Source organism: Citrus sinensis, chromosome 9 (assembly GCF_022201045.2).
Source record: "Citrus sinensis cultivar Valencia sweet orange chromosome 9, DVS_A1.0, whole genome shotgun sequence".
NCBI classification, from domain to species: domain Eukaryota; kingdom Viridiplantae; phylum Streptophyta; class Magnoliopsida; order Sapindales; family Rutaceae; genus Citrus; species Citrus sinensis.
The window spans coordinates 1,438,355-1,458,686 of NC_068564.1; the positions used below are offsets into that span (position 1 = coordinate 1,438,355).

Below are 20,332 nucleotides of genomic sequence, written 5' to 3' on the forward strand. Positions count from 1 at the left end.
ATGCACATAAATAACATGGAAATTTAATTTGTAGCGTTTTGTCGGTTTGTGTGAGAGGGCATGACCGACCAATAAATTATTTATTTATTTATTTATTTTCTAATTTGTTAAATGATTGCAGATAGCTATCTCCTGCGAAAACAAATAAAAAAATTAAAATACCCTAAGCAATAGAAGAAATGAAAAACTATCAGCTCTCTACCTTAAAATTACTTTATTTTTCAAAATATTATAAAAATTTAAATTTGTTTAATTTTTTTACCTCATCTTTGTATTTTGTATTAATCGTGTAAAAAAAAATTTATAGAATTATCCTTATAAAATAATGAAATAAAAATAAACATAATTACAACATGATTTTTATAATGATAATTGTGTCTTTTTGGTAGACTATTGATATGAGTCATAAATTTAGAGTAAAAACTCTAATAAACTTAAAATTTTATAATATTTTTAAAAATAGAATAATTTTAAGGTAAGATGGCCGATAATGTGCGTGAAAAAAGTTTGTAGTTAACAAAAGTAGGATTAAAATTTTTTTATGATCTGATCATGTTCAGAATAAATAATTTAATTACTGATTGGTAGTTAATAAATAAAAAATGTAAAAAAAAAATAAAAAAAATAAATCTTATCATGATTCTCTTTTAATTTGATCATGTTCTTAGTAAATAATTCAATTATTGATTAATAGTTAATAAATAAAAAAATATAAAAAATAAATCTTATCCATATATTATTAGTAAAAGACACGTCATAAATTTTTTTTAAAAACTCAATAAAAATCAGATAAGAAAAGGATGCTAATTTTGTCATGGAGAATTGTGCTGTACAGAGAATGAAGTTGCTCAAGAAGCTACGTACGGAATAATTAACACCATGATCAAGAGAGAATCCTATTCGTCAAAAGTAATTTTGTCATGGAGAATTGTGATGTACAGAGAATGGAGTTGCTCGAGAAGTTACCTTACCGAATAATTAACACTATCAACTTCGATATTGGTTACTTTTAACAAGTTTGAATCAGAATTGAAATAAATTATATTAATATTTGCTGCGCGTATTTTGTTTTTAGAATTAAAATGAAATGCGTTTGATGCATCAACTCTGAGCACATGAATTTTTCTCTTAAATAGGCTTCACGAGTTAAGAGTACTTTCTGAAACAGAACGAAAAATCCAAAAACGAACACACGTCGACTCAATTACAGACGTGTGCCATGACGACATCAGAAATCAGTTCCATAATCGTTTTGCCTTCCTCTTTCTCTCTCCCCCAACACAATTCCGCATTCACATATTTACGTATAAAGGAATCAGCAAGCCATTGCATTGTGATTAACTCCTCTGTCTCTGCAAACAGAAACAGAGGAACCCTTTTGAGTAGAATTCATCCATTTTCGCAAAAGTTTTATAAAACAAAGATCATTTTCGAGTATCCATTTGAGTTTTGATTCGAGAAATTAACAGAGGGAGAATTTTTTTTTCGAGTTTCATGCGATTTCCGGTGACTGGTTAGTTTTTACAGTTCGTTGCATAATGAAAAAGACGAAAATGTTATCTTTCACGTGGTGCAGTTGTTTAATTTGTTTCGAATGCTTCCTCTGTTTTGTTTTTTCATTTAAAATCATTTATAAGCGGATGTTGCTAAAAATATTTTGATGTATTATTATCGCATTATTAGTTTCGTCCTGGAATTGATTCATGGAGGCTTTTTTTGGGTTCAATTTGTTTGAAAATTTTACAGGAACATGTTCACGTGAGCTCCCTTCAGAGTTCGCGTAATTACTTGTTCAGAGAAAGGGAAGGGGAAGGGTCTTCGCTTGATCACATTTGAGGTACCATCAACTTTTGATTATCTTTTTGTATATGCAATTACTTCAACTTTGCTTCACTTGCAATATATGCCATTAGTGATGCTATGCTCCACGAAAGTTCTTTTGCATTCCCTTGCTTTGCTTTTGTAATTTCACTTCTCATAACAAGTAAGAAGATTTTGTTCTTTTATCACTCACTTGCATTCATAACTTTGTTTTTTGTGGGGACTTGGACCAACCGGTATCATCCCAGGAGGTTTTACCAGTTGAGCTAACCAGCATCACTTGCTACTTTTTTGGTTCTCTATTTTTGAATTTAATGCTCAAGGAAATTTCATGATAATTTGTTTTAGGTGGATGCTTGGAATTTTAATAAATATATAGTATATTTATGTGGGCTTGTAAATGAGTATGGGTTGGTGTGCAATACAGGGCTCGAAGAGCAAGTGAAAGTGATAAAGCAAGATGGGGGATTTATGGAGAATGTTTTGTGGGGAGTCTGGGTGTTCAGACATTGGTGGAGAGCCATGCGATAATGCTTTTTTGCTCTTGAGTGATCCAAATTCATGCATCAATCATGCGTTGATCATTTGCTTTGACGTTTTGCTTTTAGCCATGCTCTTATTCAATATGATCCAGAAATCATCATCGAAGTCACTTTACATTCCTGTACGTTTTCAACGGTTTACAACGTTGCAGAAAGTGGCTGCAGTTGTTAATAGCTGTCTTGGAATAGCGTATTTGTGCTTGGGCACTTGGATTTTAGAAGAGAAGCTGAGGAAAACTCACACTGCTTTGCCATTGAATTGGTGGTTATTAGTATTGTTTCAAGGTGTCACATGGTTGCTTGTGAGTTTAATCGTAAGCCTTAGGGGAAATCATTTACCAAGAGCACCAATGCGGCTATTGTCTGTTCTTAGCTTCTTATTTGCTGGAACTGTCTGTGTCCTATCCATCTTTGCAGCCATTTTAAGCAAAGATGTAACCATCAAGACAGCCGTGGATGTTCTTTCTTTCCCTGGAGCAATATTGTTGCTTTTATGTGCTTATAAGGTGTTTAAGCATGAAGAAACTGATGTGAAAATTGGTGAAAATGGCCTATATGCCCCTTTGAATGGGGAAGCCAATGGTTTAGGTAAAGATCATTCTGCTGGTCATATTACTGGATTTGCCGCTGCTGGTTTCTTCAGTAGATTGACATTTTGGTGGTTGAATCCATTGATGAAAAGGGGTAGAGAGAAGACTCTAGGGGATGAAGACATTCCGGATTTGCGCAAAGCAGAGCAAGCAGAAAGCTGCTACTTTCAATTCCTGGATCAGTTAAACAAACAAAAACAAGCAGAACCATCATCTCAACCATCAGTATTGAGGACAATAATAATATGCTACTGGAGAGATATTTTCATGTCTGGTTTCTTTGCGTTGCTAAAGGTTCTCACTCTATCTGCTGGCCCTCTGCTCCTTAATGCCTTCATTTTGGTTACTGAGGGTAAAGCAGGCTTCAAGTACGAAGGTTATGTATTGGCCATAACACTTTTCGTTGCAAAGATCCTAGAATCCTTATCGCAAAGGCAGTGGTATTTCCGAAGCAGACTTATTGGACTGAAAGTGAGGTCTTTGCTCACAGCAGCAATTTACAAGAAGCAACTCCGATTGTCCAATGCTGCTAGGTTGATGCACTCAGGGGGTGAGATAATGAATTATGTTACAGTGGATGCTTACAGGATTGGAGAATTCCCTTTCTGGTTCCACCAAATTTGGACAACAAGTGTCCAGCTTTGTATTGCCCTGATAATTTTGTTTCATGCAGTGGGATTGGCAACAATTGCAGCCTTGGTAGTTATAATGATTACTGTTCTATGTAATGCTCCACTTGCGAAATTGCAACATAAGTTTCAAACTAAGCTGATGGTGGCACAAGATGAGAGACTTAAGGCTTGCAGTGAGGCACTTGTGAACATGAAGGTGTTGAAACTATATGCCTGGGAAACTCATTTCAAGAATGCCATTGAAATTTTGAGGAATGTGGAGTATAAATGGTTATCAGCCGTTCAGTTGCGAAAAGCATATAATACCTTTCTCTTCTGGTCTTCACCTGTTTTGGTTTCTACCGCTACTTTTGGGGCATGCTATTTCCTCAACGTTCCTCTATATGCTAGTAATGTTTTTACTTTTGTAGCAACATTACGTCTAGTTCAGGACCCTATTAGAGTTATCCCTGATGTAATCGGAGTTTTCATTCAAGCAAATGTTGCATTTTCACGTATTGTAAATTTCCTTGAGGCACCAGAGCTGCAAAGTATGAATATCAGGCAAAAGGGGAACATAGAGAATGTGAACCATGTCATTTCCATTAAATCTGCCAGTTTTTCATGGGAAGAGAGCTCTTCAAAGCCCACTATGAGGAATATAAGTTTAGAGGTTAGACCTGGCCAAAAGGTAGCCATATGCGGAGAAGTTGGTTCTGGCAAATCAACCCTTTTAGCTGCAATTCTTGGAGAAGTACCACATACACAGGGAACTGTAAGTTGTTCCTGTTTGTTCTCTTTCTTTTTCATATTTGTGAAATGCATGCAAAATATTGTCTCCTTGTATGTTGTTCTGTGGATTCTACGTCTCTCACAAGTCCTGCAATTTATTAACAATTTATACTGATATCAGTTCTGGTCTGTCTTCTTCTAATTCATAGATTCAAGTGTATGGGAAGACTGCCTATGTTTCTCAAACAGCATGGATCCAGACTGGAAGCATACGGGAGAATATTTTATTTGGGTCTCCTATGGATAGCCATCAATACCAGGAAACACTTGAGAGGTGTTCGTTGATAAAGGACCTTGAGTTGCTTCCCTACGGTGATAACACCGAAATAGGTGAAAGAGGTGTTAATTTGAGTGGTGGTCAGAAGCAGCGAATTCAACTTGCTCGTGCTCTCTATCAGGATGCTGATATATATCTATTGGATGATCCGTTTAGTGCTGTGGATGCTCATACTGCTTCAAGTTTATTTAATGTAACTACTTATCTTAACACCACATTCTCTCTTGTTAACTAGGTTTTAGTGAAAGCTAACTTAAAACTCTGCAGGATTATGTTATGGAAGCACTGTCAGGGAAGGTGGTCTTACTTGTCACACATCAAGTTGATTTTCTTCCTGCATTTGATTCTGTTTTGGTTAGTCTATTCTCAACCTCCAGCTTTTTCATTATTTTCTAATAATTTATTTGATCCTCTTTATTTGTATTACGTATCTATAATCACTTGAGCTTGGTTTGTCTCTTGGGTTTTCTTTCTTGTTGCCACATCTTTCTGTCTGAAGAACATCCTTTGTTATCGGTTTTGTTCTTCTGTTTTATTGTTTCCATGAGATAGATTATTTTGGCAATGAAACTTGCACCAAGATTATTACATGGCTTTGTTGATGTACTATTATTACAAAGAAGTGATTTCAATCACTGTTTAATACTTATTTCTGTGAATTATAGGCTTTTTCATTTTTTGCATATATTTTAGATTGATCTAAATTTGCCAAACATTTTGTATAATGCTTGTTAATTAGTTTTAAATTCTGAAACTTATCAACACTTATTCTTTGGTTTCAAATCCAAGTAGCCTAAGAAAGAGTATAGTTTTCAAGATTTTGTTTTCTTAATACGCACCTAATTCACACATCAGAATGAACAATCTGGCGAAACCAGCCGTATAAAATTATCCTCATTAGGCTTGCCCTAGTAGACATGCATAATTATTGTTAAAACTGAGAGTTCTGTTCCGTGTTACTTTTTGTTATTTAAACTATGTAATAGTTATTTGCATCTTAATCTTGAATCTTTTGGCAGTTAATGTCAGATGGGGAAATCCTGCGGGCAGCTCCTTATCATCAATTATTGGCCTCAAGCAAAGAATTTCAGGAACTTGTCAACGCGCACAAAGAAACCGCTGGTTCTGAGAGACTTGCTGAGGTCACTCCTTCCCAGAAAAGTGGAATGCCTGCTAAGGAGATCAAGAAGGGTCATGTAGAGAAACAATTTGAAGTATCCAAAGGTGATCAGCTGATTAAACAAGAAGAAAGAGAAACAGGGGACATAGGTTTTAAGCCATACATACAATATCTGAATCAGAACAAGGGCTTTTTGTTCTTCTCCATAGCCAGCCTCTCTCACCTTACATTTGTGATTGGTCAGATATTGCAGAACTCTTGGCTGGCTGCCAATGTAGAAAATCCTAATGTCAGCACATTACGGCTGATAGTGGTTTACTTGTTGATTGGATTTGTCTCAACACTATTCCTGATGTCTAGATCTCTCTCTAGTGTTGTTTTAGGTATTAGATCATCAAAATCTTTGTTCTCACAGCTTTTAAATTCCCTTTTCCGTGCACCTATGTCTTTTTACGACTCCACACCTCTTGGAAGGGTACTTAGTCGGGTATGCATCTTCATCGTAAACTGTTTGTTTCTCTGAAAGGGATTGATAAAACTGATATTTCTGCTTCTTATTATCAAAATTTTGTCCTGATACAGGTTTCTTCTGATCTGAGTATTGTCGACCTAGATGTTCCATTCAGTTTAATCTTTGCTGTCGGGGCTACCACAAATGCTTATAGTAATCTAGGAGTACTTGCTGTTGTCACATGGCAAGTCCTATTCGTTTCCATACCAGTGATTTTCTTGGCAATTCGCTTGCAGGTAATATTATGCAAAGTTTCTGTTTTCATGTGTAAGAGGCAGTTTTCCTATTTTAGCCATGTGATGTGAATATTGTTGCATGAATACATGAATTACCAAAACTACACCTTGTGCATATTTTGGAATTTGAAGCAGGGATGGGAGGGTGTTGAACTAACAAGTAAATTTTATATTTGCTTTTCTTTCTTCGCAGAGATACTATTTTGCTACTGCAAAAGAATTGATGCGGCTTAACGGCACAACCAAGTCCTTGGTAGCAAATCATCTAGCTGAGTCTATAGCAGGAGCCATGACAATTAGGGCTTTTGAGGAGGAAGATCGGTTTTTTGCAAAGAACCTTGACCTCATTGATACCAATGCCAGTCCTTTCTTCCAAACTTTTGCAGCAAATGAGTGGTTGATCCAACGCCTAGAAACACTCAGTGCAACTGTTATATCCTCGGCAGCATTCTGTATGGTTTTGCTTCCTCCTGGAACTTTTACCCCTGGTGAGTAAATTAATTTCATTGGAGTCTCATTGCTACTTCAGGAAATTCTTAGGAATATGCATTAGAACTTCAAATTAATTTTTTAATATACTTAACTCTTCTTATGTAGGATATAGTAATAACAATTACTTGTGTTATTTTCAGGATTTATTGGAATGGCCCTTTCTTATGGTCTTTCGTTAAACAGTTCCCTAGTAATGTCAATCCAAAACCAGTGTACTCTAGCAAATTATATCATTTCTGTAGAAAGACTTAACCAATACATGCATGTACCAAGTGAAGCCCCTGAGGTAGTAGAAGACAACCGCCCCCCACCCAACTGGCCGGTTGTTGGTAAAGTGGATATCTGTGATTTGCAGGTATTTTGTTTATTTTTATTTATTTATTTTACTATTATTCTGATCTACGATGGTTACCATGCTGAGAGCAATGATTTGCAAACAGATCAGGTATAGGCCCGATTCACCACTCGTCCTTAAGGGTATCAGTTGCACATTTGAAGGAGGGCACAAAATTGGTATTGTTGGTCGAACTGGCAGTGGGAAGACTACTCTCATAGGTGCTTTATTTCGTCTAGTCGAGCCAGCCGGTGGGAAAATTTTAGTAGACGGTATTGACATTTCTAAGCTTGGACTTCATGATCTTAGGTCACGTTTTGGAATAATACCTCAGGATCCTACACTTTTCAATGGGACCGTGAGATATAATTTGGATCCCTTGTCGCAACATACAGACCAGGAAATATGGGAGGTAAATTTCAATTGATTTTTTCCATGTGGTTGCTGGCTGGTTGGGAGATTCTTTTATCTGGTAATAGTTTCTCTGTTTGCCATTGCATTTTTATTTTTTGCTCTACAATTGTTTAGGTTCTTGCAAAGTGTCATCTTGGAGAGGCTGTCCGCGAGAAAGAAAATGGCCTAGACTCCTTAGGTGAGTATTCTAACAATATGTAGATTTTGGGAATTTATTTTCCATATTGGTATTAACTGAAGTCCGGTTTTTCCAGTTGTGGAAGACGGATCAAACTGGAGCATGGGGCAAAGGCAACTGTTCTGTTTGGGCCGTGCTCTTTTGAGGAGAAGCCGCATATTGGTGCTTGACGAAGCAACTGCATCAATTGATAATGCAACTGACATGATTCTGCAGAAAACTATTCGTGCAGAATTTGCTGATTGCACTGTTATCACAGTAGCTCACAGGATTCCAACAGTGATGGATTGCACTATGGTACTTGCCATTAGTGATGGTGAGTTTCATTATTTATTAGCTTCATTGAAAATCTCTCTCTCTCTCTCTCTCTCTCTCTCTCACACACACACACACGCGCGCGCACGCGCGCACGTGTGTGTGTGCGTGTATTAACAATAACTCATTTATGGATTCCTGGGTGCCTCTGCATATTTTTTCATTCTAACGAGTTCATTTCACTAATTCGATTTCTATGTTCTTCAATTAACTAAAAGAAGTGGGTAATCTGCTATGTTCAGGTAAACTAGCGGAGTATGATGAGCCAATGAAGTTAATGAAGAGGGAAGGTTCACTCTTCGGGCAGCTAGTAAGGGAATACTGGTCGCATTTGCACTCTGCAGAATCACATTGAGGCTACCGATTATTTCTTTTGTACTTCTTTAATCTCTTTGCTGTTAATTTTCTATTGCTTTAACAGCAAAGAGAAATTAAAAGTGTAAGTAGATGTATAGTATCCCTTTAGCATAGCCCGGCTAGTGAGAACAAAAAAGGAAGAGGAATGTTTTTCCCTTCATTAGGTTTAGTTTGCTGAATTGTGTGCACCCAGGCTTCCTTGTTAATTTACAGAAGCCAATGTGTTCTGTAATTGTGCCAATTTTTCATAAAAACAATTTCCACAACTTTTGTCCTCTCATTTATAATGTTAATAGCTTGATGCTTAGAATTTAACGCAATCACTTCCCGCTTACAGAAGGAAGAATCAAGTTATATATATATATATATAAAAGATCAAGTTAAGTAAGTTGGTTTGCCTTTATTTTATGTTGTTAAACGTTACATATAAATCATCACCAAAATCATTGTCTTTATTCAACTTCTCTTTCTCTGCACATGAAGAGACAGAGAGAAAGAGAACTCTCTCTCACACTTAAGAGAGTCAGAGACACATGACAGGCGTTTAGTGGACGAAGATTTTGGGTTTCGTGTGGATCCTGTTTGCTTATTTATTCGTTTCCATTTTTCTGTTCGAAAAAAGAAAATGATTTATATTATGGTGCAGCATCAAACTGTTTAGAATGCTTACTCAGTTTTGTTTCTTTAGAATAATGTATATGAGGATCTTGCAGCAATAACTTAAAGCAGAAGTTTCTTTCTGGGTTTGAAAAAATAAAATAACCCGATGTGTTCCCTCCCACTGCACCTCTCTTTCTGTTCAGAGTTTTGTTAATGGAGGCTGGGTTTTTGGAAAAAATATTCCCCAAACTTCTACAGAAATATTTTCACTCGAAGAGCTAGCTTGAGCAAGGTTCACTGTTTGCTCAGCTAGCGAAGGAATATTGGTCTCATCTGCACCTGCAGAATCACATTGAAGCTGATAAACACTTTCCAAAGAAGATTGAAAAGCGAAAGTATAAGAGCAAGTGACAGAGCAAAAGAATTTAACAAGTTCTTTTGGTTTTTGTCGCCTTGTCTTCGCATTCCCATGACTAGAATCGCATTAAAGCCTTTCCTAGGATAGAGTTTATATATTATACTTGACTAGCATCGGTAAATTTTCAAATAAAATTTCATAAATAACAAAAAAAAAAATTAAAAATCCTTTTTATCAGATTTTCTTATTAAACATGGTATTTAAAATGTTTTAACAATAATAAAATCCTATATGAAAAAGAAATTAAAAAACAAATAAAACAACACTACACTGTACACTCCCCCATCAAACTTATAAAACGAGAATGGATAATGCTTACTGAGTCTGAGTTTTAGCTGACTTTATTAGTCAATTCAATTGTAAAATCTCTGGCAAATTCCCATTTCTTCTTCCATGTAACAGAAACAATCAAAAACCCTAAAAGTTGAAAGAATAAAAATGTTAGCAATTTCAGTTTCTAAATTTACAAATCCAGATATTATCTTATCTTCAACACCCGCCAACACGCCAAAGTTCTCTCTTTTTTCCCCTGCATGCCCTCCCATTTTCTCAAAGTTCCCATCTTGTCCTCACCCCATCACTCACTCTCACAAAAAAACCCTAACTTTGGCTTTCTCTCAGTCATTTGAAGCTGAAGAAGAGCTGCCCTCTACTGAAGATGAGTGGCTCGAGAAACTCCCTGAAAAAAACAAGCCTTTGTACTCTCATAGCTTGCCTTGTATTGAGGCTTGGTTGAGGAGTTTAGGGTTTCATCAGTGCAGTGATGACAGAGCTGTTTGGTTAGTTGAAAAACATGATTGGCATGCTCAGCTGTCGCTTGATATGACTGATCTTTATATAAGGTAATTTTTTTTCTGGTTATCTGTTGTGTTTTCGTTTCTGGGATTTTTTTTTTTATTTTGCTGATTGATGTTGAATTATGCATGTGTTTTTATTTCTACTTTGAATAAAGACATTATTTTTCGAGGTTTAGGGAATTGGTTTAGTTTGCTGATTTTGTTGTAGCTGGGTTTTTTGCTCGCGTGTATTGGTGCGATAGTTAAAATCTTACATTTGGAAATTATCATCAAATTGATAAATGATATGTTGAGAACAGCTAAGACAATTATTGAAAGCTTCGAAATCAAAAAGCTGGCAACTAGAATAAATGAAACGGTACCCGGGTAGTGGCTGATTCCGTTGCTTTGAATTGCTAATTGTGTAAAGGGGCCTAATGGAAGTGGATATTGTCTGGAGAATTGATGTTGAATGGGTAAAGTTCATGTGGATGCTCGTTAAGTAGTTGAGAAAATTTTCTGGAGATTCATGATTGGGCCACTGTTCATAGAGGGATCTTAATTTTGATAAGGTTGTTGAAATGAATGAGTTATGACTGAAGGTGGTATTGAATGAGGGCATCAGACAATGAAAGTTTGGTGGTATTCGACAAGTACTATTGGTTTCTCGCTTCCTCGAACTATAGTGCAAAGATACAGCCTACTGCTGATTAACAATTTATCGAACTCTTAGATTTTAGATTGCTTGAAGATAAGAGCATGCAAACTTTCACAAGTTGTGCTCTGTTTCTTAGATAGGTTGATTTCTCAATTCAAAATCTGCCTCAACCCTAATTTCTTATCTTTCTCAGTAGCCTTTTCTCTTTAAGTTTTGCCCCTTTTAAAGGGTCTCTGACTCTCTGTTACCGGTCTGTAGTCTATTGTACTTAAGCTGATCACTGCATATGTTTGACAAAGATGGTATTGGTTAGGCAGTCCATATCACGATTCACCCGTAAACGAAGAAATTCAAACCTGATAGGATCCAGTTAATAGTGTTCAAGCTGGCTAAGAGCTAGAGATATATTTAATCCAGAATGTTAGTTTTTCCACAGCTCGTTTACTACATAGGACAAAGATATTGTACCATTGTTCTTCTTACAATTTCTATTGGCAGTAATGAATGAACGCATTATGCTAAGAATACTGTATCTTGTGATGCAGGTACTTGAAGAATGGACCTGGGAATCTGGAAAAAGATATTGAGAGGAGATTCAGCTATGCATTGAGTAGAGAAGATATTGAAAACGCCATTCTTGGAGGACCATAATTAATAACTCTATGCTTCAGCCTTCTTGTAGTCTATTTAACTACGATTCTGAGTATAACATACTCCTTAGGGCTGCATATGCAATGCATACTGTTTATTCTACATGTTGATTACTTTATCCTCTTCCTGAACCAGAAAGAAATTTGATCAATCATTTGTTGCATAATATCTATTTAAATTATTAATGTTTCCCATGTATCTCTATTCTTTTGCAGTTTATCTTAATTTTATAATTTCAGTGACTAATTAAATTTCTCTACCTCCCCTATCTTACATTATTATAAAAAGTTCATTAGTAAATCTAAGTTCTGCTTAAATACACAATACCCCCACAAGTTAATATTTGGTTTGAGCTCTCTTGAAGCTTTTTAAATTCTTTGTGCCATTTGTTAGTAACTGTATACAGTTGAGATTAATTTTCCTTCATATTGTTTAATAATCACCCAATACCCATAAAAAATTTCAATTTTGCGGAACAAAGACATAAACACGCTGTCGTTTTGAGAAGGTGTGTTGGATTGTAGTCTCCAAAATGTTCAGATTCACGTTATGCCGCCCATTTCCTTTCCCGCCAAAAGGCCGGCGCGCATAGTCTCTCTCTCTCTCTCTCTCTCTCCCTCCCCATCAACATCTTAGCTCCAGAACGTCGTCGTTTTTGCATGCAGCGTCTCCACCTCTGCTGGCGGCCAAGTGCAACCACCACGTTTCTTCGTCAAACTCGGATCTAAACAGAAACCCACTTCAAAACTTCTCCCAATGGCGGCGGACTACACCAAAACGCAGCGTATAGTCCTCTTAATCGACTTGAATCCTCTCCTTCATCTCCAAGACCAAGAGCCATACATCATTACTCTTTTAGCCGCAGTGAAAACCCTAATCTCATTCCCGCCTCTCCGTTCCTCTCTTTTCTCTTTCAAACCCTTCTTCTCCTCCCTCTCCCCCCTTCTTTCCTCGTCAAAGCTCTCCTTCCCTTCCCTCTCTCTATCCTTTGACCGTCCCGATTCCACCTTCCAATCTCTCCAATCTCTACTCTTCAACCCAGCTCTAAAACACAATTTTTCCAAAGCGTCGTCGTTTCTGCCGCGGGGGTTAAATGTTGCCGCGTCCATGCGTCAGCTCGTTCACGACTACGCGTGGGACCCCGTGATTTGTTGTGATTCGGTTAATGACGGTAAGATTCTCGATGGGCCTGCTTGTATAAAGTCGAGTTTAGTGGTTTTGTTTTCTCCAATTGTCGAGTCTATAAAGTTTTTGAGTGAATTCTTGGATGTTGATGTGAGTGATGAGTGTTTGACCAATGTGGGATTGTTTAAGAGTAAGTTCAGCGCGTTGTTTGAGAGTGTAAACGATGCGTATTGTAGTAAGGACATTCATTTTAGTTGGGTTAACGTTAAGTGTGATCTAGGATTGGAATTAGAGTCTAGTAGTGATGCTAGTGCCAATGACTTTGGAGAGAAAATTGGGTTTTTTGAGTGTGGGATTAGGGATATGGGTTGGGGGCTTTGCTCTAGTGATTCACTTGTTTTGGGTTCTTCTCTTGTTCATTTTGGGTTGATTTATCCGATAATCGGGGTTTCTTCATGCTTGCTTGATAGTAATAACGATTATTGTGAAGCGACATTGAGTCTTGAGATATTAGATGTTAGTGGGAAGCCTTTAGAATGCAAGTGTTGCGAACTTAAGTTGTTCAATATAGGGAAGAATAGATTTTGGGGACTATTTGGCGATGGAATCATTAAACTTTGTGTTACAGCAGTGTATAGATATGAGGAAGCTGTAAAATTTGAGGGGATGTTAATGGATCCCATTCTTGTTCGCGAGTGTTTGGGAGAGTCTATGAAAGATGAAAAGGAGAATTATAGTGACTTCTTTGTATTTAGAGTTCTTGAGATTCTGGCTGAGGAAATGGGCGAGTCTGTCAGGAGGAGGGGATCACCCATTTGGCAAATTCTGCTGAGTTTTCTTCACAGGAAAGGTTACTGGGCTTTGGTATCTTTCTTAGATAGCAATGGTGATACGCATATGGGAATCCTCTACCCTGTCACAATTTTTTTGGCTTTCTTATCTGTTATAGATGATGAGTCCTATACTTGTAGAAATGAATTTGGTGGAGATAACTTGTCTCCATTTGTGAAGAAAATGGACAGTGACATTTGCAAATCCAATACATCTGCTGCAGTTGGGGAAGTTAAAAGAAAAAAGAATAAAAAGGATATACATTTGTTCCAGGATCTCACATGGAATGATTTCTGTAAGGCAGCTTCTGAAAGCACTGTGATAAAATTAGAAGAAGTCTACTTTGCCAGGGAATGCAATAGCTCAAAGAAGTTGAAATTTGTCAAGTGTTGGATGAAACAGATTGAGAAATCTAGCTGTTGCAGCTTGATGATAGAGGAGAGATCCAAGCGACAGGAGGATATCCCAAGAGAAACAGAAAATAGACTTGCTGAGATGTCTCAAGAAAGTGAACAGCCAATCCTTTCATCTGCTTCGGTGGGAGATGAATCTTGGACTGGTGTGTCTAGAATACAGGATAATGCTGCCCTTGATGCTAGTTCAGAAACTTCTGAAAGTTTCTTCAGCAGTCTTTCCAACAAAATACAACAAGGACTTGAAACTGAAGGAGTGAACTTGGGGACTTTGGCAGAGCGCCTTGTGAATTCATCTATCTATTGGCTGTATCAAAAGCATAAAACGGAAGGCACTACAGAGAGTCAACCTCCAGGGGTAGAAGCTGATGATGCTTGTGGCGGCATGGTTGCCGTTGAACTAACAAAGCTTTTACTTAGGGAGCCGAAGGACTTGATCGCAGAGCACAAAAACAATAATCCACCCATTGTGAAGTCTAATCCATTGCCTACTGGATTTTCATCAGAAAATATAGTTAAAGAGTATCCTGTTTATAGATATTTGGATATTAATGCGTTGGTTATATTATTTATCTGTATATATGTTACTTTGGTCTTTTATTGTTGTTATAAGGAATAGCAATTTTGGCCGTGTCTTTGGCAACACTTATCCTTAATGGTGACAAGATATGAATTGCAAATTTTGTTTCGCATGGAGATTTTACAGTCAGAGGCTGGAGCAAGTTTTCAGGAGCCTATGAAGCAGAAATTCGTAAAGCAAATTAGCTTGCTTCTAGAGGCCATTCAGTGCCATCTGGAGGGTGGCTTCTTTGGTGATTGGAGCATTGATAATTATGTGCGAAAGATAATAAAAAGCAGGTATGTGAACTTACACGAGATCTAAAAGAATATTTTCTTCTGGAACTATTATGCTTGCACTTTGAAAAAATGGTTTCATAGGTTGCAATCAATAGAACCTGATTCATAACTACTAAGCTATTGGTTTGCACCCTTTAGGTGGGTTGTTTGTGTCTTCAGCTTCTTATATGAACTACATTGACCACTACTTTAATAACCAAAACCATCCTAGAATTGCATGGAGCCTAAACATTGTTCACATTGGATATGAAGTAGAACTACTTTCGAAATGACTATCAGGGAGATTCCTTTTATTTTTTTCATGTTAATATGCAAGTGTCCATTTATTGCCGAGACAAGGAAGACTAAGAAAATACACTAATGTTTGAATGGGCATTATTTCAGGTATAGTGACACTCTTGAAGATGTGGTTCGTAGAATCTATACCAAAATGGACTTGTTACTGTTTGGAGATGAAGATGAAACTTCTAATCACTTATTCAATAGTGAGGATAGTAATCAATCCTGGATAGATAAGAAACAGAGAGACGAGATGGGTGAAAATAGTAGAATAAATGAATCGGTCTCAATAGAAGAAGAGTCGCACTGGCTGCTGGAAAGTGATAAAGAGTGCCCTCAAGGGATTAAAAACGAGGAGCAGGCTCGCAAAGTAATGGAAGCACAGGAGAGGAGAGAAAGGGCTCGAAGATTTGCATCTTTCACAAGTTGGGTGCCAGATTTACAGAGAGTTTGGGCTCCAAAGCAGCCGAAAGCATTCAAACCAATTTCAAATTGGAAGCTGTCTAGAAAGGAGCGTAAGAGGGCAACCTATGACAAAGTATGTGAAACGCCAATGACAGGAAATAAACGCTCTTATAGTACTGATGATGAAACCTTTCAAGACTCTGGGACTCACTTGTCTGGTTCTGTTTCTAAGGCTTTGTTTCAAGATGACCAGTAGTGCAGCTTTGCCCTTATGAGTGGCATTCATGCAGGAAAACCATTCATGAAAAGAATAAAGACTGAATAAGATGAACTAACTGCTGTTCATGCGTAACTGTACATTGCAAGCTCAAGTGAAGTCTTAACCAGATTGGGTTTAACACAAATCATTAGAGTTGACGCTTTTTCCTTTCCGACTCTAGCTTTTCTTTAAATTGTTTGTATAATGGCTTGAACATGAATCCATTGTATCACTGAAGTTTTATCTTCTGCTCAATTCAATTCCATGTGTTTTAGAGTTTTCGTTATAATCATATACGAAGAGAGAATCGTAATATTCGTTACTGCAGTTTTTTTTGTCTTCTAAGTATCTTTTTCATTATTTGACTTTTTAGTCTTCTAAATATCTTTTTCATTATTTGACGTGTCGCTTGGTACAGGCCTCATTCCTCCCAACTCAGCATATCTTTTTCATTAGTGTTGAATTATACTTTTGATTCATGAAAGCCGTTGTTCTTCTTTGCCGCCACTTTTCAACTACCAAACCAGTACAAGCCCTAGTTTTGTCAACCCAATACACACTTCTCTCTGGAGACGCATGTAATGATATATTGGACAAATACCCAGATATCAAAACATTGAAAAAACTGCATGCCCAGATCATTATTAACCAGCATCTGCACTCAAACCCATCAATTGGCCTCAAATTGATGAGAACTTATGGTGCATGTGGACAAATGGTGGACACACGCCACGTGTTCGATGAAATTACCAACAAGAATGTTGTTTTCTTCAATGTCTTGATTAGAAGCTATGTGAACAACTATTTATATTACGACGCCCTCCATGTTTACAAAAATATGTCTGTCCATGGATTTGACCCGGATTGCTATACATACCCTTGTGTCTTAAAAGCATGTTCTGGATCGAATAGTTTGCTGGTTGGTTTGCAAATTCATTGTTCTGTTGTGAAAGTAGGGCTTGACTATAATCTGTTTAATGGAAATGGGTTGGTTGCCATGTATGGAAAATGTGGTTGTTTGAAAGAGGCTCGGCGAGTGCTCAATGACATGCCTAGTAAAGATGTGGTTACTTGGAATTCAATGGTTGCTGGATATGCACAAAATGGGAGGTTTGATGAAGCATTGGATGTTTGCAGAGAAATGGAGTCCTTAAGAATAAAACCTGATGCTGATACTATGGCTAGCCTATTGCCGTCTGTTACTAATACATCTCCTGAAAATGTTTTGTCTGTGAAGGAAATGTTTCTGAAATTGGATAACAAGAATTTGGTTTCTTGGAATGTGATGATTGCGGTGTACGCGAACAACTCAATGCCTGCGGAAGCAGTTGATTTATATTTGCAAATGGAGGTGCATGGTATCGAACCTAATGCAATCTCTGTTGCTAGTGTTCTTCCAGCTTGTGGGGATCTTTCAGCTTTACTGCTAGGAAGGAAGATTCATCGATATGTTGAGAGAAAGAAGCTTCAGCCTAATTTGCGGTTGGAGAATGCATTGGTTGACATGTATGCGAAGTGTGGAAGTTTAACAGAAGCCAGAACGGTGTTTGATCAAATGAGATGCCAGGATGTTGTGTCATGGACTTCCATGATCTCTGCTTATGGAATGAGTGGGCAAGGTTATGATGCTGTTGCCCTTTTTTCAAAAATGCTAATGTCAGGTCTTTGTCCAGATTCCATTGCCTTTGTTTCGGTTCTCTCAGCTTGCAGCCATGCGGGGTTGTTAGAGGAGGGGAGATACTACTTCAAGATAATGACTGAACAGTACAAGTTAGTACCTAGAATAGAACACTTTGCTTGCTTGGTTGATCTCTTGGGACGAGCAGGAAAAGTAGAGGAGGCATATGATTTAATCAAACAGATGCCAATGGAACCGAATGAAAGAATTTGGGGATCCCTGGTGGCTGCTTGTTGTTTATACTCTAACATGGACATAGGTATTCTTGCCGCTGATCACATTTTTCATTTAGCTCCTAATCAGTCAGGTTACTATGTCTTGTTATCAAACATCTATGCTAAAGCTGGAAGATGGGGGGATGTAAAAAGAGTGAGAAAATTCATGAACAGCAAAGGAATCAAGAAAATGCCCGGCGCTAGTGTTGAGATGAATGATCAAGTGCAGATCATTGCGCTTCCATTGAGGAGTTCCAAATGTTTAACAACTGGCCCGAAGTATGTTCCTCCGATTGTTTAAACTTCTGTGAGTATGAAATGCAAGATCTTTGTTCTGTGTTATGGAAATCTTCTACATCACTATTTGCAAGATAATGTTTTGCGAAAAGGTGTTAATCAAAAGAAATTATCATCTAAGTGGGGCCCAATTTTTCACCAATGTTCAAGTCGGTAGATTGAATGAAATGTAAAATGTATAACTAAGGCACTAAAATAAATAGTCAAAATAACAATAGTAATAATAATAATAATAAATAAATAAATAGATAAGGCACTATAATACGTAACATTGTAACAATTCTTCCGTGAACTCTGTTAACATCAATTGTAAAAATTGTGTAACTCGAGTAATTTTAGAAGTGAATTTATATATATCTTGCAAGTAAAAGTAAAACATCCCGCCATCATTTCGGAAGTTAATTTCTTTATATCTTTGAATTAATGAGATCGCAACCAACCCAACAGGCCAACACGTTCTTCCGTCAACGGTTGAATACCCCTTATATCACGCAATCCTGGTCAAAGATGTGTGGGGGGTTTTTTTTTAAAAATAATTTCCCTCAATTAAACTCTATAAAAGAAAGAACCCATGTTTCAAAGATACTTGCATAATTGCAGAAATGGCCAGAAACTCTCCAGCAATAGCAACATTCGTCTCCCTGCTGGTCACTCTGTCATTGATCAAAGCCTCTCAAGGCGCCGGCGGCATCGCAATCTATTGGGGCCAAAACGGCAACGAGGGTACCCTCACTTCAACCTGTGCCACAGGCAAATATGCTTATGTCAACATAGCTTTCCTGAACAAGTTTGGCAACGGCCAGACCCCTGAAATTAACCTTGCCGGCCACTGCAACCCTGCAGCCGGTGGCTGCAGAGTCGTCAGCGACGCAATCAAGAGTTGTCAGAGCCGAGGCATCAAAGTTATGCTTTCCCTCGGAGGTGGGGTTGGTAGCTACTCTTTGGCTTCTGTAGCTGATGCCAAGAATGTAGCTGATTACTTGTGGAACAATTTCTTGGGGGGAACATCAAGTTCAAGGCCATTAGGTGCTGCTGTGTTGGACGGTATTGATTTTGATATTGAGCAAGGCTCAACTTTGCATTGGGATGACCTTGCAAGGTTTCTATCAGCATATAGCAGCCGTGGCAAGAAAGTTTACTTAACAGCAGCTCCCCAGTGCCCATTTCCTGATAGGTTTCTGGGTGCTGCTTTGAACACGGGGCTTTTTGATTATGTATGGGTTCAGTTTTACAACAACCCACCTTGTCAGTATAGTTCAGGAAATACCCAGAATCTTATAAGTTCATTTAACAGATGGGCTTCATCATTGAGAAATGGGAAGTTGTTTTTGGGGCTGCCAGCAGCTCCTGCTGCCGCAGGCAGCGGGTATATTCCACCGAATGTGTTAACTTCTCAGGTACTTCCTCAGATCAAAACGTCGCCCAAGTATGGCGGTGTCATGCTTTGGTCAAAGTTTTTTGATGATCAGAATGGGTACAGTTCCTCCATTCGAGCAAGTGTTTGAAGCAAGTCAAGCAAAACAGCCAGTTAGCTCCAAGGAATGTGCAATAATATTATAAAATGGCATGACATTGCTGTAATTGTCAATCTAGCCAATAAATAAAAATGGGCATTCACATCATTTTGTGACTCTTTCTTCTTGTTTTTTTTTAAAGGACTCTTTCTTCTTGTTGATCTCATCATTTCACGATTTGTTTGCATAGTTGACTTCCAAGTTTTTCTACCCTTACGTGAAAACTGACCGGGAAATCACTGAGTTAATTTTTATATACTTTTACTCGCTTTTGATAATCATCTGTCGTGGAAGCATATCGTCATAAGGAGATAATGAGAAAGTAATAGATAATTTATTTTTAGCTGATCAGTTCAACAGAATTAGAGTATTATTTGACCAGGTTGGAGAATTTGATAAAGAGTAGTTGGTGGATAAAAACTATTGGCAATCGTTGACACAGTATATATATATATGTGTGTGTGTGATAAGAAGTTTTAAGGAGAAAAATAGCTGATGAATTTTAAGAATTCAACAAGCAATTTCCCATGAAAGCCTCTTCCTTCAGGCCAAGGTTCTTAGATTTTTCAAAATAACCCTGATGAATTTTAAGAATTTCAAAACTTTCGTATGCGAAACTTATCGGTTTCGCTTATATTTTTGCCTTACACGACTAGTCATGTACTGAGATTTCTCCTCATTTTACAAACAATACCAACGATGTTAGATTACTCGGAAAATAACATAATTCTTTTATGAAAGTGGGTATTAGTTCCACTATTGAAG

The 20,332-nt window shown here is 37.5% G+C and overlaps 5 protein-coding genes across 5 annotated transcripts; all 5 read left to right on the forward strand.

Annotated features, from left to right (window-relative positions):
- The first annotated feature begins 1,269 nt into the window (after positions 1-1,269).
- LOC102616643 (ABC transporter C family member 10-like) lies at positions 1,270-8,856 on the forward strand. The gene is made up of 13 exons (XM_006490528.4): positions 1,270-1,513; positions 1,747-1,837; positions 2,249-4,339; positions 4,506-4,826; positions 4,901-4,987; positions 5,653-6,240; positions 6,336-6,500; positions 6,694-6,988; positions 7,133-7,347; positions 7,433-7,738; positions 7,855-7,918; positions 7,995-8,234; positions 8,476-8,856. Exons 3-13 carry the CDS (start codon positions 2,282-2,284, stop codon positions 8,586-8,588), a joined length of 4,452 nt encoding a protein of 1,483 aa, XP_006490591.2. The 5' UTR covers positions 1,270-1,513; positions 1,747-1,837; positions 2,249-2,281; the 3' UTR covers positions 8,589-8,856.
- A 1,002-nt stretch (positions 8,857-9,858) lies between these two features.
- Positions 9,859-11,891, forward strand: LOC102616940 (hypothetical protein). The gene is made up of 2 exons (XM_006490529.4): positions 9,859-10,450; positions 11,588-11,891. The coding sequence occupies exons 1-2, from the start codon at positions 10,047-10,049 to the stop codon at positions 11,691-11,693; spliced, it is 510 nt and encodes a 169-aa protein (XP_006490592.2). The 5' UTR covers positions 9,859-10,046; the 3' UTR covers positions 11,694-11,891.
- A 179-nt stretch (positions 11,892-12,070) lies between these two features.
- Positions 12,071-16,148, forward strand: LOC102617250 (uncharacterized). The gene is made up of 3 exons (XM_006490530.4): positions 12,071-14,584; positions 14,729-14,920; positions 15,305-16,148. Exons 1-3 carry the CDS (start codon positions 12,450-12,452, stop codon positions 15,858-15,860), a joined length of 2,883 nt encoding a protein of 960 aa, XP_006490593.2. The 5' UTR covers positions 12,071-12,449; the 3' UTR covers positions 15,861-16,148.
- A 55-nt stretch (positions 16,149-16,203) lies between these two features.
- Positions 16,204-18,098, forward strand: LOC102617539 (putative pentatricopeptide repeat-containing protein At3g49142). The gene has a single exon (XM_006490531.3). It carries the CDS (start codon positions 16,342-16,344, stop codon positions 18,055-18,057), a length of 1,716 nt encoding a protein of 571 aa, XP_006490594.2. The 5' UTR covers positions 16,204-16,341; the 3' UTR covers positions 18,058-18,098.
- Positions 18,099-18,624: 526 nt separating this feature from the next.
- Positions 18,625-19,675, forward strand: LOC102617819 (hevamine-A). The gene has a single exon (XM_006490532.4). It carries the CDS (start codon positions 18,656-18,658, stop codon positions 19,556-19,558), a length of 903 nt encoding a protein of 300 aa, XP_006490595.1. The 5' UTR covers positions 18,625-18,655; the 3' UTR covers positions 19,559-19,675.
- Positions 19,676-20,332: the final 657 nt, after the last annotated feature.